Source organism: Drosophila willistoni, assembly GCF_018902025.1.
Source record: "Drosophila willistoni isolate 14030-0811.24 chromosome 2R unlocalized genomic scaffold, UCI_dwil_1.1 Seg167, whole genome shotgun sequence".
Taxonomy (NCBI): domain Eukaryota; kingdom Metazoa; phylum Arthropoda; class Insecta; order Diptera; family Drosophilidae; genus Drosophila; species Drosophila willistoni.
This window is the reverse complement of record NW_025814050.1, coordinates 9,937,128-9,953,197: the sequence shown is the minus strand read 5'-3', so window position 1 is coordinate 9,953,197 and position 16,070 is coordinate 9,937,128. Positions and strand designations below refer to the sequence as shown.

General features: G+C 32.2%; 2 protein-coding genes across 4 annotated transcripts in view; one reads left to right on the top strand and one right to left on the bottom strand.

Annotated features, from left to right (window-relative positions):
* LOC6644440 (protein madd-4) overlaps window positions 1–16,070 on the top strand; it is a 77,025-nt gene that overhangs the window by 3,244 nt on the left and 57,711 nt on the right. For all 3 annotated transcript variants that reach the window (XM_023176694.2, XM_023176693.2, XM_002067166.4), the window contains exon 2: window positions 12,889–12,980. In XM_023176694.2, the coding sequence (XP_023032462.1) occupies window positions 12,912–12,980 (69 nt within the window). In that variant the 5' untranslated portion in view covers window positions 12,889–12,911. The remainder of the gene's footprint in view (window positions 1–12,888; window positions 12,981–16,070) is intronic.
* LOC26529677 lies at window positions 6,382–7,914 on the bottom strand. Its single transcript, XM_015178100.3, has 3 exons — window positions 7,674–7,914; window positions 7,187–7,609; window positions 6,382–7,127 (listed from the first exon to the last, which is right to left on the bottom strand). Exons 1-3 carry the CDS (start codon window positions 7,701–7,703, stop codon window positions 6,441–6,443), a joined length of 1,140 nt encoding a protein of 379 aa, XP_015033586.2. The 5' UTR covers window positions 7,704–7,914; the 3' UTR covers window positions 6,382–6,440.

The following is a 16,070-nucleotide window of genomic DNA, read 5'->3' as shown; positions in this document are numbered from 1 at the left end:
AATTTAAATCAATGCCAAAACTTGAACTTTATAAAGAAAAGGATACTCAGACCAAATTCTTTAAACCTAATAAGAGGAATAAGTTGCAGGAAATGTATTTAATGCCTGTAGTTCCGAGAGATACTTAGATCAAACAGCGGCGTAACCGGAAAGTCGTATATAACAAATATGAATTTGTATCAAATGTTCTAATATTTAAGTATTGGGATGCGTTTTCTAAACACACTTGGTTTTAAAGTGTTTGAAACATATTAATGTATCTTCATTAATGCTCTTCAATATATAAAATAATATCTTAAGGGACCATTTTTTTGAAATTCATGCTCCTCTTTTTTAAGCACATAATTTTTCAAAAAGTTTTAAATTGGTATAGTTAGAAAGAAAGAAACGCTCACTGAATGAGAATTAATGCTATTCGGTTTCTTTAATGTTTCTTTTTTCTAATGTTTTCGCAATAAAAACATTGCAAAACTAAGCCAAAAAACAAATTTAACAAAGGAATAATTTGTTACTCACTTACCCTTGGTATCTCCTACACATTTTTCATTACTGGTCTTTTCAATCTTCTAGAACTGCCTCAAGAGGCGATCCAAATGAATCGATATTTCGAAACATTTTTGGTTTTTTTTCGCTTTTTTTTGATAATTTTATTAAGCCTTCTGCTCCCTTGAAAAATAATAAATTTTCTAAGCCGATAATCTTAATTTTTTTAATAGATAATAAGGTTATAGATCTGTCCATGATTTTGGTTACAGCCTTTTTTCGATTGACAAAAAACAAGTCAATTTTTTAAATATATAGAAATTTCTAAAGTTTCAAAAGGTGACGATTTAAGTTTTAAACATTTAATTTCACAAGTATTTCCTTTTTAAAAAAGAGGATAAATATATCACATCACAGGAAAGTAGTTAAACGGCTAAAAATGGATCACTCATGAAAAAATTTTACTTTTCAGAATTTATTTTAGCGGTTTGAGTAAGCTTTTTAAGTATACAACTGTTAACTAGTATACTAGTTGATTGAAGACTGTCTATTGCCATGGCATATGGATATGAAACAGTTTTTCTTGTTAAAATTTAAAGAGTGTGAAGGATCACACAAGTTCAGTTCAAATTTGAATGAGATACCGCCTTAATATCATATGAATTGCATTGTTTTCGTTAGAGGTTCAATTGTAGTCTGTAATTGTAATAGAAACCTATAAATAAGTGAAATGGAAATATTTTGTCAATTTCAGTTTCATTGTTATGGTTGAATGTCATATTTCATTGAGCTTCTCTCTCTGCTCTAAATCCTATTGGGTTCTTTTTCAATTGTTGTCGTATCAAATATTTCAACTTTTCCCTATTGAACTTTATGGAGAAAGTTATAAGTTTAAAGCGATTTCGTATTTAAGCCATTGTTTCGGGAAGGAAGTGTTGGTAAGGATTTTGAAGCGTTAATGCAACCTGCTTAAAACCCGGTGAAAACCTAAAAAGGAGTAAAGTACGTCTCTACGTAGACAAGGTAGTAAATTATGAAACTGCATAAAGTTCTGCACGCTGTTTCCCGGTTTTCTGCTCTTTCACTCTCCGCACACTCCATCTCTTTGGAAACCAAGTTAAACACTTGAAATCTGCCACGAAATCAAAGAGCAAAGGTACAAAAAAAAAAAATAATATATGAAGGGAAGGCGGAAGGCAGGCTGAAGACAAGAAGGTAAAGCAAAAACCCCGCCAGACATGCGAAATTTTTCGAGTGGCCTTAGCGAATGGCACAACGACGGCAAAAGAGGATGAAGTTTTTTGTGCAAGTTGTTTGGAAATACGTATACCCCACATCCCTGACATACGTATCTACCTACCTAAGTTATACTCATTGCGACATTGCCAGTTGCGTCGTCACTGGAAATCTTATAAAACAAGTGAAAATTAAAATGAAATAAAATCTAAAAAAAAAAAAAAAATAAAGTAGCAACATCATCGAAACTTTACCTTAGTACCCGCTACCAACACACTCCTTTCTATTTTCTTTTAACTCTACCTTGTGCATTTTCATCATTTTATATTTTTGTTCTTTATTTCATTATTTCTTCAGTTCTAGCTAGACTTCTTCGTCTTCTCTGCAACTGCCTCCCTCTTTCCTTTCCTTGGGAATTTCGAAATAAATCTCGCAATGGCTTTAACATGTTTTTAAGTTTCTTGTGTGGCCGCGCAGTCGTGATTTATACATGGTAAATAATTTATTAGTTGAAAAGAGGAATCTCTTCTTCGTTTTCTTTGTTACATGTATTTTTTTTTTGGTCTAAATGGTTTTACTATGTCTGCTGTGGCAAGAACATTTAAAGGCTAAAGGTTTTTAGTTACTAGTCTTTCGCTTTAGAAGTGTTGACTGATGGATCTTGGTTAAGACTTTTACCATTAATGTCTTAATTGTTATAGAAAATTGAATGTAATGGTTGTTTCGCAAATTCATTGATATAAAAAGAAGATTCGCCATAGCTTTAGAGACACGTCAAAATGAAATCAGTTTAAATATGCAAAAATTTACGAGTTTTTGGGTGTTTACTGGAATCGATGATTTTTTTAAATGTTTTTTAAACATTTTTAATAGTTATCTAGTATAAGACTGTATAGGATTTATTCTCATAACTTAAAAAACAGAAAAAAACGAAGAATTAGGGACTAAAAATAATTGTCTTCAATATTTAATTAAAGGGCAAGACATAACTTTTCGAACCAACAAGGTAAACGTCAATATTATTGACAAGCATATTGGTTAGATCATAGCCTTTAGCTCTATGTAGATATAATAACTTATATACGCTGATGATATTTATTCAAAAAAACTCTTGGCCAAGACGTCAAATATTTTGAAGTTATGTATTGGTTTTTTTTTTTAACAATTTTCTCGATCAATATTTATTAGATATTATTTAAATTTGGGACACGTCTATAAGTCATAAATATGTATCGGAAAACCAAATTTCATAAAAGAGGAATTAAAAATGTCAAAGTTGTACTAAGAAACCTTTTCGTACCCAAATTTAAACGACAGAGTGTGCTCATGTGCCGAATGGAGCATGTCAGAAGAAAAAAAATTATAAGGGTTAGGGCTTAACCCAATCGATCCAATGACACCATAAGAACTAAAATTCAATTCATTTTTTTTTTTCATCAATTTACATTATTATTATTATTATTATTATAATGACAGACTAAAACAAATTTTTATATATGTTTTAAAGTGTTCCATATTGTTTTGAAGACGATCCGTTCACTACGTTCATTCCACAATCTCCACAAAAGCCGAATTTCACTTTTTTGAAACGAAGTACGATCCATAAAGGAATTCGATTGCTTTTTCAGTTGTAATAAACTATTTCAAATCAACAAATTGTTGACCAAATGATAAGCAATTTGGTAAACATTTCATAGAATTGAAATAGTTTGGTACTCTGGTCACAGCAATTATTCCAGCAAATGATTTCAGTTTCGCCAACGTTTGAAAATCCATGCCATTAAGATGGCAATTGATAGCCACATCATAATATTTAATACGGATATATTATAAAGAGATCCTGGACTCTTCGAATTTGCCGATTCTTCTATATTTGGATCAGAATTGGCATAGAGTAGGGCAGATAGCGGAGCCGGATTATATTCAAAGGCTCCACATGTTTTAGCCAGATCATCGACAAATATTGATGGATGCTCAATGCATAATGTGTGAACTAAATCAAATTGTATGGTATATGGTTCACCCAGACCTTCGAAACATTGAACCAAATTCATTTTCAGCATTCGCAAAGATTTGCATTTTTCCACTTTCTTGCTATTAAACATAATTAAATATGTGTCGATATTATTTTCCAATTTGAATAAACTATATGGTTCATTTTCCTTTATGCTTTTTCCGCCATATTTATTCTGCAAATGGGATGGAAATTTTCCAACACAAACTAGATTCAAGGTATTTTGCAGCATAACTTGGCATTTTTGAGCAAATTCATTTTTCAAAATCGACATTGGATCGTTGTAAAGAATTATTATTCAAAATTTTCTTTTGTGTTTGTGTGTGTGTTGTGTATTGAAATGAAATATGAATAATTTAGGTATTTATGAATGAAAATGCAAAGTTTTCAAAAAGTCAATAAAAATAGAACTTGAATTTTTGAAAATAATTTTGAAATCTTTACTAAGCAACCATAACAGGTCTTTAAAGACTGGATCAACTGTTATAGAGCGAAATTCTAAAAAACTTTCACAAGAATTTCCCAAATATATTCAAATTCAATGCGTTTTTGTTTCTCGATTGGAGGTTGCTATGGAAAAATTGTATATTATTTTAAGAAATTGATTTTTGCATTTTAAATTCTTGGCCACATACAAGATTTTTGTTTTTTTCTCTGTGTATATTGTATGCCATGCATATAAAATTCATTGAAATCGAAACGAGCTTCACATCCAGTGCTGAAGGCACTCTTCCTCGTCGTGGGTCTTTGGTGCCGTCATTCTCCTTCCACCAACTCCAGCTCACCATCAATTCATTCCATTTGACATGAGCAACGACTTCGACGGCATCGGCACTATTTGAAACTTATTGCTCGCTCGCCTGTCAACGCTACATCGTCGCTTCGTCGCTCAAGAAGAAGGTGGAAGGGCGATTGGTAAGGGAGTTGAAAAATTTCTGGCATTTTTCTACAATATACTAGATGAGTGCAAATTTGATTTCGATGTTCGTTGCTGCTGCTGCTGCTATTCCTCCAGCATATTACAAGAAGTCAACAAGTTTTTCGTTCGCCTCATTTTATTTATTTTATTTACATATTCTTTTTTTCTTTTTTTTACCTGTGCTGTAAGCTGCAATGAAGCGTTGCATTTTTTAATTCAGTGGTTAAGCCAGAGTTTCGAGAGCTCTGAGCCGTCACTAATGATAGACAAACACAATTGACACGCCCTAGACGCCCTACACACAATTGCCCTCCCCAAAAACAAAAAACAACACAAAAACAAAGACTTGACTTATGAAAGTGCAGCCTATGATAATGAGTTGTCAGATGAGCATGAACATGGGCATGGGCAAGGGCATGATAAACATCGAAGGTGAAGTTGTAAAGTTTTCCGTTAATAGTGACTCATTTTTGAAGATATAGAAAACTTTACATCGAAATTCTTTTCCTATTTCTTTCATGATAAAAATGCTGACAGAATGGTCTGTACTTATTGTTAAATAAAAATAAATGAAATAACAACATTTGAATGAAATGAAATTTTTCCTTAAGTGCAAATGTGCCAAGTACGTTAGTATTTCTTCGATTTAATTAATATTTATTTTTAAGTAAATAGGCTATTTTAAGTCAGTGACTAATAGTTTTTGCTACCATAGATATAGATGCAATTGGTATTTGATCTTGTTACCATTTTTGCACTATTTTCATAGTAAGAGTAGATAGATCATCAGTGCATAGTTTCACATGGTGTTAAGTCAGAGAAACACGTTCCTTTTTTGAAATTGGCTAACTATATTAAATCAGGTCATTATAACAAGTCTAATGAGCCATTGATATCGATCTATGTCCGGGTTACATATTCTACTTAATCTTAACATATGTATATTTCAGTCGTTCTAATGATCCTGTTTTAAAATGGTTTTATTATTAAACAATATCATATTTAACCGATTTTATAATATTTATGTCCATTGTCTGTATCATCATTGAAATATAATTATCTTACAGTTTCTCAAATAAGTTTCTCGAAAGAGAACTGTTTCTATCATATTAAACACACTTTTTTGGTTTTCCTAAAACTTAAAAATATTCCAATTGAATTAGGCTTAATTATTAGTTAATAACTTTTCATGCCGCCCTCGTAATAGCTTTAGATTTGTTTTTTTCTTTTTTTCTTTTTTGGCACCACATAAAAAAAAGGGGCACAGCGAGTTGGTAACGAGCTGATTAGCGTGTTAACTGCGCTGCGCAATTTTGGGGAATTTATGTTGTCTGACAGCCAGTCCGAGGTCTGTCTGTCTGTCTATTTGTCTGCCTGGCTGTTTGTGGGTCTGCCTTTGCTGTAACTGTGATGCTGAGACCGACTTGATGAGTTGACGCGTTGTTGATGATGGTCGTCGTCTGACGAACAGATAGTGATATATGGCTATTGAAATGTCAAAATTAATAAGCGTTGATGGCCGTTTAATGAGACGATGTGACGCCCGGCTTGGTTTTTTGTCTTTTTTTCGGTTTTGGAGTCATCAAACGAAAATTGGTTTCCAATGAAATTGAACTGTGTGTGGTAGGTCGCTGGATCAATGGGCTATGAGAACGAGAAAATTATAAAATTTGCTGTAAAAGAAATTGATTGACGGTTGATTTGATTACAAAATTTGAGCTAATTAAAATCACGTTTATCGTCTTTGATTTATTTGTAAAAATTTTCGATGATTGGGTTTAACTATTTTTAGTGGTAATATTTCTGTTTTTCTTTTTTGGCCTTGTCACGCAACTTTTTAAAATGTTCAGCTTCTCGATCTTCACGTTCCTGCAGTGAAATTAATGCCGGATCGGTGGGATAGTGTTTATTGGCCAGGGATTTCTGTCTTGCATGCAAATTATCGCTTTCAACTTCATCAAAAAGGCTTTTAAAGAATCTCTGTTTTATTCGTCTAGATTCTGAACTTGGATATTTCGGTTGGGTTTTGGTTCGTTTACCCAACAATGAGAAGAGACTACCTTTATTTGAACGCAACTTCAAGAGCATTCCAAGTCGTTTAAGAAAACGGACAGCAGCTCCGCTACTCATATTTGATTGGATCGATGCATTATCATCGAAATTTTTCATTTTGATAGTCTTGTTTTTCCTAGATTTCCGTAAGTTACGTGCGGCAATGCGTCGATACTCTTCCATATCCTGTTGAGAGTCACGAATACGAGATCCTCTATTGTCCCTAAAGCTATTGGCACTGAAGCTGCGACTGAGGTTTGTAGAGCAATCTAGTGGAAAGGGTTTCAAATACATCTGTGGATTATCATGTATGGGGCAGCGCTCTCGTCCTCCGGCTCTGGAACGTGAAGCTTTTGTCGGCATTTGGGCTCTGTTCATTTGGCTTCCTTGCCGGGATTGTTGTCGATAGATCACCGCTGTGGGCTATAAATAAAATTAGGTTTAGTATATCGTTGCTTTTGACTTCTTTCTTATCGACTAACCTGCTGTTCAATGGCTCCACTTATGGATTGATAAAATGGTCGTGATATCATTCCTCCAATTTCGGGAACAAATTGCATTCTATTCGATCCATCGGCTACAGTTTGATTATGATGTTGCTGCTGCGATGGTTGCTGGTCACCATAACAATAGTTGTAGGTGGTGTAGGGATGCTGTATTTGTTGTTGCTGATAAGATAAATACCAAGACGGTATCGATCCCTGATCCAACATGGGAGTCATATTATAATTATACATATTATTTACCCCCATTTGAGGTTGTGTTGGTTCATAATACTGCGGCAAATGCTGCTGGGCCACAAACGAATATGATTGCTGCTGTGGTGAATGAGCTTGAACCATTTGTGATGTATCATAGAATTGTCTAAGAACTATATCATTCAATTGATTGGATCGATTGTCTGACTGAGATACAGAATTACAATTGGGTTACATGCCAAACGATTTCTAACTATACCACAAAACTTACACAATTATTTTGCCTTGCATTATTGGCCATTTTGAGATTTTTGATTTACACTTATTGATTTTATGTGATTTGTTTGATTTGCTGTTGCATTTTATGGCATTGCCATTGGCTTCGATGGCTTGACATGACACTATGGTGGAATGGGATGAACTTGTTCTAGTGTGTATTCCAAAAAGGTGTTGGGTGTTTGGGGAGACGACAATAAACTGAATAAACTGAATAGACAACAAAGTCAGTACAGACTAAAACTTTATAATTGTTCATAATTTATGTACACAAAAACACAAAAAGCAGTATAACACAAAGAACCAGAGAATTAGACATGAGTTTTACTTAGTTGGTTGGGTTTGTGTCATTTTGTATACCCTATACGAAGAGCGTAAAAAAGGTATATATATTTATGTAGCCCTTTATAGTATACATCAACCTTTGAGCATAAATATGTTTTGTTATTTAATCAGATTGGGTTTATATTTAACATTATATACATTTTTAGTTAGCATCAGTTGGCAAGTCAAAGATAAGAAGAAGAAGAAGCAAGAAAAGATAATGTTCCAGAAAATAATAGAAAATAATATACATTAAAAACATAAACATCTTTTGGCCACGAATTTGTTAATCTTTTTTTTCTTTGTAATCTAATTGGAATTAAAAGAACTTCTTTATTATAAATTCGTCTACTTTTAGGTTTTTAAAGATATTTTCAAGTACATATCATAACACAATTTATACCAAAATGTTATAAATATGATTTAAGATCAACTTTCATTTCGTTTAATTTAATATATTGAGTACCGTACATAGATATTTAAACACTGTTGCAATTTAGAATACAATTCTGTTTACTAATAAAAAAATTCAATCATAGGAAAAATACCACAGAAAATTGTGCCTAAATGTTAAGACAGACATAAAAAACAAAGCAAAAATTTGATTATGCGGTTTTGATTGAAGTTCTATCTTTATCTATTGTTGATTCGGTATATATGAGTATTAACGACATATTGGGCAATTCCGAATTTTTGATTTAAAATAAAAATTGGGTCTCATTTTTAAAAAATGTAATCCCTAGCGAATGTTGGGCCACATAATTTTTGACATAAATAAGATTATAAAATAATTCACTTTTGTGGACTTAAACCTAATCGTTCCCGATTAAATCTATTAACATATAGCCTTGTGATGGCAATTTGTTGATTTTTTTGGGTAGCGGTAGAAATCCATAAAGAAACACATTTTAAATCTTCTGGCATATAATAATATTTATTTATAATTGCAAATTTTTAAAAAACAGAATCGATATTTTTTCAATGTTTTTTTTATTTTAATTGTCAAAGTCTTTTACTATCTCAATTATGAATTCTTAATTAATCTGGCTTTAAATAAGTTCTACTTATTCTAAGGTACACTATGGCCGATCCATCGTTTTCTTATGCCCGTTGCTTTGATTATAGTAGAACTAGAGGTAGAACAAATACATTTGCCCCTTTTGTCTGCTAATTAAAAGTTCAATGTGCAACATTTGCACCCCCTAAAAAAAGATAGACAACAATGACAATGACAACGTCACAGGGCCAACCAAAATGAAAGGGAAAGAGGGAGAGAGAGAGAACGACAGAGTAATATAGAAAAGGACAGAGCGCATAGTTAATTTCTTTTCAAGTATTCTCTTTCGGGTTTTCACTTTGTACCACGTCGTCTGAATTTGAGATTTTTTGTCTGGTTTTTTTTTTTTGTGTTCGTTAAATCAGGTTTTAAATTTTTTAATTAATTGCGCCAGAACGATATGCAAATTGCGGCTGGGCCATCCAGGAAGAGTCAGTTAAATTGAGTGGCATGGGAGAATATTACATGAATTCAATTAAATTGCGGCACAACAAAAAAAGAGGAGAAAAATTAAATCTTGAAATTATAATAGTGCTGTATTTTTTAAGTAACTATGGAGTAAGAGATTTAATTGTTCAATAACAATGCTATAAATGGAAATTTTACCAACATTTTTTAAGGAGAATTATTTTGTGTGAATAAAATAGACATCTTATTTCGACTGAAGATGTGAAAAGGTATCATAATTACTCTTTTTACTTTTAGGTAATGGTTGGACTTTTATTCTTATTTCAGGGGTATAAAATATTTTTGAAGCTTTCCAAAAAAGTGTACTTTGAGCATAAAGTTCATAAGGCGTTATAGAATTGGTGTAGAAAGTATAAGAGAAAGTTATAAGTTTGAAAAAAAACCCATCGCTTACATAAGACTTTCTTACTGAACAGTTTTTCCATATCTTAGAAAACAGAAATTAATTTGAAAACTTGGAAGATTTATTAATATCTTTTTTAAAATTATACATTTTTCAGCTTGAGTACAGACTGCAAAAAGTTAAAATTACTATGAATAAATCAAAAACATTTAAAAATCTGTTACTATGATTAATTCAAAATTGAAGCTCATTGTCATTTTTATTCTACTTTCGAAATTCATTTGGGTAACTAGTGATTTTGCCAATCAAACCACTTTTTTTTCTTTCTTTTTTTGGAGAACTAATTAAAAAACTATAAATACAACTTAACAAAAAAGGCTACTGAGATTTGCCAGCTCATGAAAAAAGCACTCACAACGTGGGATAACGCACAATTTAAATTGTAAATTGTGATGACATCAAAAAACATAGCAGATGTTTCACATGAATGAATAATTTAATATTTATAATTGTGACCTCCAGCATAAAGTAAAAGACCATTCAACCCCAAGCAAAACCTTTACCATAAATTTTTTAACCAAATAAATCTCAAATTAACCCACACACGCCCCTAATCTACAAAACCCTATTTCAACAAAAAAAGTCTAATTACATTTGCGCTTTAACCCCATTTTGTGTCTCCCTGTTTAGGTTACATTTGTCTGCCACATAAAATCACCTGCGTGAGTTTTTGTGCCAAGAGAGGAAAAAAACAGAAACACCCACGTGCCTGGGCGGTCATCCATTCCAAAAATATGGGCCACGAAATTTTCTTCTATTAATTTATTACTTTTGTTCTTGGAATATTTGAAGCTAAATATCTATATTTGTCTCTTGTCGAGAAAGTGTTGACATTTTGTGAAACTATATAGACTTAATCGAGAATATCGTGTGATCAGTTTTTATGGCCTGTCAAAATTGAGATAATCGAATTAAAGTTTCTCATCCATTAAGTGCCAAGAAGTGGGGAAGGGGGAGCTCAGGGTATTTTTAGAGTTTTAGTGGTCTCCAATGAGCGTTTACAGGGAAAACAATTTGAGGGCAATTCGATTGTCATAAATTGATTAAGAATTTCTATAAATGGCTTCATATTTGTAGCTCCACAAATAACTTTATTCATGTTTTTTTTTTGCTGTTTTTTTTTCAAGGCTAAAAATAAAATTTTAAATTAGCGTTTTCCTTTTGTCTTGCAAAAATTATTCAGCTTTTGTAGAGAAAATGAATAATGTCGTTTTGTACTTAATTTGAAATGACAAATGTTTTCCCACTGCCAACGAATGTATTTATTATGTTTGTTTGTCTTACCGATTCCATCCCCTCCAATCCGTAAAATTTTACTTTCCTCTCATCTTGACTGTTTTCTGAGACATATATCTTAGCAACATTCACTCAGCTGGGTTCCCCAATTTGCCTTTATTAATCGTTTGTTATCCCCTTCAAGTGGGTATTTTAACTTTTCTTAGAGAAGGGAAAGAAATTTCATTTATTTTTGTTCTACATTCATTTTTATTTATACAAAATTTTTGATCAATTAAACAGTGCAAATAAAATTTCATACATAGCTATCTATAAATATTGATGTGAAGCTACTTTATATGTGAAAGAAATTGATAGGACGGTGTTGGTGAACGTTCTTGAATTAGAACCACTTGATTTTATGGAAATTCGAATTTGATTGATTTACAAAAAGTGTAATTTCTGGACTCTAGGACTCTATGAAAATAATATTTATATGGGGCTCCGTAAAATATTTCTATATTATAAAAGTACTACGTAGAATTTATGTGTAATTTTGTTAGAAAAGCTGCCTAAGCCTGAGACAACACAACGCCAATCAAATATTGGAAAAATATTCATGGCGAAATTAGGAAATCTATTAACATCTATCAGAACTAATTCCTTCTATATAGGTCCTTGAGCTTCTTGGCAAATTTATTGGTTACTTTTTACATCAAATATATGACTTCATTACAAATCCCTTTGAATCAAAACTGAAATAAGTTCAGTTAGGTTTGAGAATCAGATTGTGGATTGGTTATTTGTTTGTGATATTGGTTGTCGTTTGTTAACTTTTAATTTATGTTTAAAATCATTTCAAAACAGCAGAATATAAACGTAATAAGAACTGCCATAAATATGTATGTAGGACTATTAAAAATTATATATGCAACTAGGTCAAACGTTAAACAAATAGAGTATAATTACATAATATAAGTTTTTAGGACCCTTTAGAAGTTAAAAAACTGTTATAATTGGTTAAATAAAAATTAATTTATTAATTTTGATCTTTTAACTTTATCTGTTGATAATCAGTTCAAGCTTCTTTTATCAGAAAAAAATTGGGTTGGTGGGCCATAAGAATTCATAGCTATAATATTGAAGTAAGTTTTGAGTTTAAAATACTAAAGTGTTTAAATATGCTATAGAAAATATTTTTTTTAATGTTTTAAATCAATAAAAGATAATTTTTCCAAGTTCCCCTCTTTGAAAATGCCCATATGGTGTTTTAGAAAAGATGCAGAGATTTGTTATTTAAAATACAAATATATAGAATAATACGTACGATAATAAAAAACATTAAATTTTTCTAAGTCTGGGTAATGATTATAATAAAATATGGTGCTATGTTGTTATATCAAAGCTTTTAGTAGAAAACACAAGAAAATGAAAGAGTATACAAGTTTCAACGAATATATAAATTGGAAAAACTCTTTTGACAAAATATATTTTAAAATATTTTGCTTAATTATTTCAGAAGGGTTCTTCACCCTTAACAGCAATGTATTTGTTTGTTTATGTTTATACATATATGTTGTTAAAATGCAAAAAGTTCAACGTTATAGGGTTTTATTTACATTTTACCTAATTGCTCGCGGTGTTTTGTGAGGTGTGAATATTTGCATAATAATTATCATAGTTAAAATAATTAATTAATTTACATTAAATTTCAATTAAATATTTCTTTTACTTTACTTTCAGCATGAAATCATGATTACGAGAAAATGCTGATAAAAATGTCGGCAAACATTAATTGCAAGTCTAAACAAATTCAAGTGGTGCTACTTTTTGTGGTAAGTAAACTTCAAAACTTAAATATTTATTACATAATCATAAAAGAAAGTGTTGACAATTACAACCAGAAAAAAAATTGCCCTTAAATCTCATTAATTTTCGTCTGAACAAATGAAGCAAAAATTCATAAATTTTAAAGCAACCTAACCAAAGCAAATATGTAAGGTCCAAGGATCTGCTGTAAAAAGCACATCAAAATGACTTAACCCGAAAAGAGAAAGACAGGGAGAGAGAGAGAGAGAGAGAGAGAGAGAGAAACAATAAAGGCAATGGGGATGAAATGGAGTTTGGAAGGGGAAACCGAAAATGTAATAAAACATCAAATTACCAATAATTTTAACAGCGTTAAACCCTTTTTGGTCCCTCATCGTTTGGATCGGTGGCACTTCTTTTTTTTTTTTTTTGAAGGGTTTTTATTTTGAGGAGGTTGCCCTTGACAGCAAACACGTGCCATTATGTGATTGCGGATACTTGGGCCAAGACGATGTAACCAGAAACTTGCGTTTATTCTGGAGATTGACTTCTCTCTACTATTTAATGTGGTGGGCGTGGCAAGTCAGCAACTTGTTACTCCTTTATGTACTGTGTACTGTGTGTGTGTACGTGTGTGTGTGTGTGTGTGTGTGTGTGGACATTAACATAATGTATTTTATCTTGGCCATCGCACACTGTTAGAAATCACTTAAGATACTCATACCAAACAACTAACTAACCAGAAATAAAAACCAACCTAATCCTTTTTTCTTTACTCTCTCCTTCTTCCTTTTTTATCTCTTTATTCCTTTTTTGTTGTACTCTTCTCTTTCTCTTTCTCAACTTCTTGGTTGGTTTTTGTTTCGCTTTGCGTGAAATTGCAAAATCAATCAATTCGATTACGTATACGTAATATTTATAAATATTTAATGTTAAGCTTTATCCATACATTTTTGTTGTTCTGTTCTTTCCCTTGCCCTTAGTTCTGGTTTTGGGTTCTTCTCTTTGTGTGTGTGTGCCGTGTTTCGATGTGTTTGTCTGCCTCCCGCAGTTTCTTCCTTCGCTCAACTTGTATTTGTATTTATGCCATGCGGGCTTTGCTTTTTGGGGTTTCGGTTAGAGCTTCGAATTTGGTTTTGATATGTAAATAATGTTCAGGTAAGTTTGGCCAAAGTGGAGCAAAGGCTCAGCCAAAGGACTCCTGAGGTATAGGCAAGTTTGTTGAGCCTTAATGCGCACATGTATGCATACATTTTGTATACATACATATACATATACTTATACAATCTAATACCGATAGTCATTTGTTCAGTTACCTGACTGCTGCCAATAATAACAATTGTCAGCCAATGAATAAATTACAATGAAATTTCTATAAATTATATTTGAATATTTGTGAAACAAATACTCGTCCTTTGCGATGAGGAACGAATGAATCTTGCGGTATACAATATTCTGAATACAAAACCTGTGTCACAATTATGATCAAGAAAGGGATTAAAAGAAAAGTTCAAGATATCTCTAGAAATTTATTATGAACCTTTATCTATCATAAAGGTTACTTAAATAAAGTCCATATTAAATGTAAGAGAGACAACTTAGAGAAAAATATAACTTAGAAAAAGACAATTTGGAATGTGAGACAAATTATGAAGATAAACCTTAGATAACGACAACCTAATAAGACAACTAAGAGAAACAAAAAGGTAACTCAAAGAGAGATAGCTTAGAAATAGATACAACTTAGGCAACAAAAACAAAGAGAGACAATATATTAAAAAATCAATTTAAAAAACCATTTTAGAGAGCTTTCGAAGACATAATCTAATCAGGGACAATTATTTTAGGAAATAACGTACATACGTTACATGTAAGGGGGGGACATTTTATTGAGAGAGTTTTAGTTAGATTAGTTGGAATTTTATTATGATTGAGTTGAAGACCAAGACCAAGATCAAATTGCAAAAAAAGAAAAGATTCATACAGTTCTTTAGAGGTATTCATTGAACCAAAATAGGGTTAAAAGAATATGAAAAAGATATTGGATTAGATGTAGTGATGCAAATTGATATCGACAAAACTTCGTTTAAAGCGTTTGGGGAGCAGAAAGTCAATTTAAAAAAATATAGATACAAATATTAAAAGAAACCAAGGATATATGAAGTGGAAGGAAAAAAAACCAAGAAAGATAAGAAAGTTGGATGTCGGCATTGGGTAGTCTATTTGTTGTCTTTTGTCATTCCAAAACCTCTCAATTAATAACTGTTCATTTCAGAACTCAGATTCTCTGTTCCTATTGTTATTAGTCTCGCTCAGTTGTCTAATAATTTGTGAGCTTCTAAGTACTAGTTGATAGATGATCTACTAAATAAAGCTCTTAACACTTGACCCAGTTTAGATATTTTCATAAAATGATTGATACTCCACATTCACACGTCATATTTTTGTGCTTTTTTTTTTTTGCCTTTTGGTCTAATCTAATTTTGTGGATTTCGTTATCTTGTTTAGTTTTAATAGCTCAACAGTTTAGAAGTCGCGTGGCGTTGAAAATCGCCTGACATTTTCACGCATCGCCAAAAGCATACATATAGAAAAACTCTCACACACACATACAAATTGGATAGAGAGTTGGTGGAGTGAGAAAATTGCTTCATATTAATCATCGGTCAGAAGCACCCGCACTAGCCGCAAATCCTGTCAGACACACACCATGTGTGTGTCCTGTCTGTTTACTCAACCATGTGTGAGTGTGTGTGGGTGCGTGTGTGGGTATGTGTGTTTGTTGCGTGCTTGCTGGTGCGTAATAATTGCTTGGCCATAGGCTCACCGTCAAGTTCTATCATACGCACAGACATGCAGAACATATACCTCACTTGCTCTTGTTCTTTCTCTCTCTCCCACTTTGTCTCTTTCCATCTCTTTCGCTATGAGTGTCATAGATATATAGAGTTCGCTTTGGAACGACACGTGATTAGCCTTGCCTTCTGGGCATCACCTGAATCCGTAACTGAAATGGTGTGGCTCCTGCGGCGGTTGTTTATGAAATTATGCGGAAATTGTTGCATATTTAAGTGGGCACGCGTGAATAACTGTTAAAAAGTTTATAATGGCAAATT

Excerpts from the sequence above, each read along its gene's own strand:
- LOC26529677 (XM_015178100.3), bottom strand. The coding sequence starts at position 7,703 with ATGGCCAATAATGCAAGGCAAAATAATTGT. Across the intron at positions 7,610-7,673 it reads ATGCAAGGCAAAATAATTGT|TCAGACAATCGATCCAATCA; the intron begins GTAAGTTTTGTG and ends TCTGTATCTCAG. Across the intron at positions 7,128-7,186 it reads GTGGAGCCATTGAACAGCAG|CCCACAGCGGTGATCTATCG; the intron begins GTTAGTCGATAA and ends TTTTATTTATAG.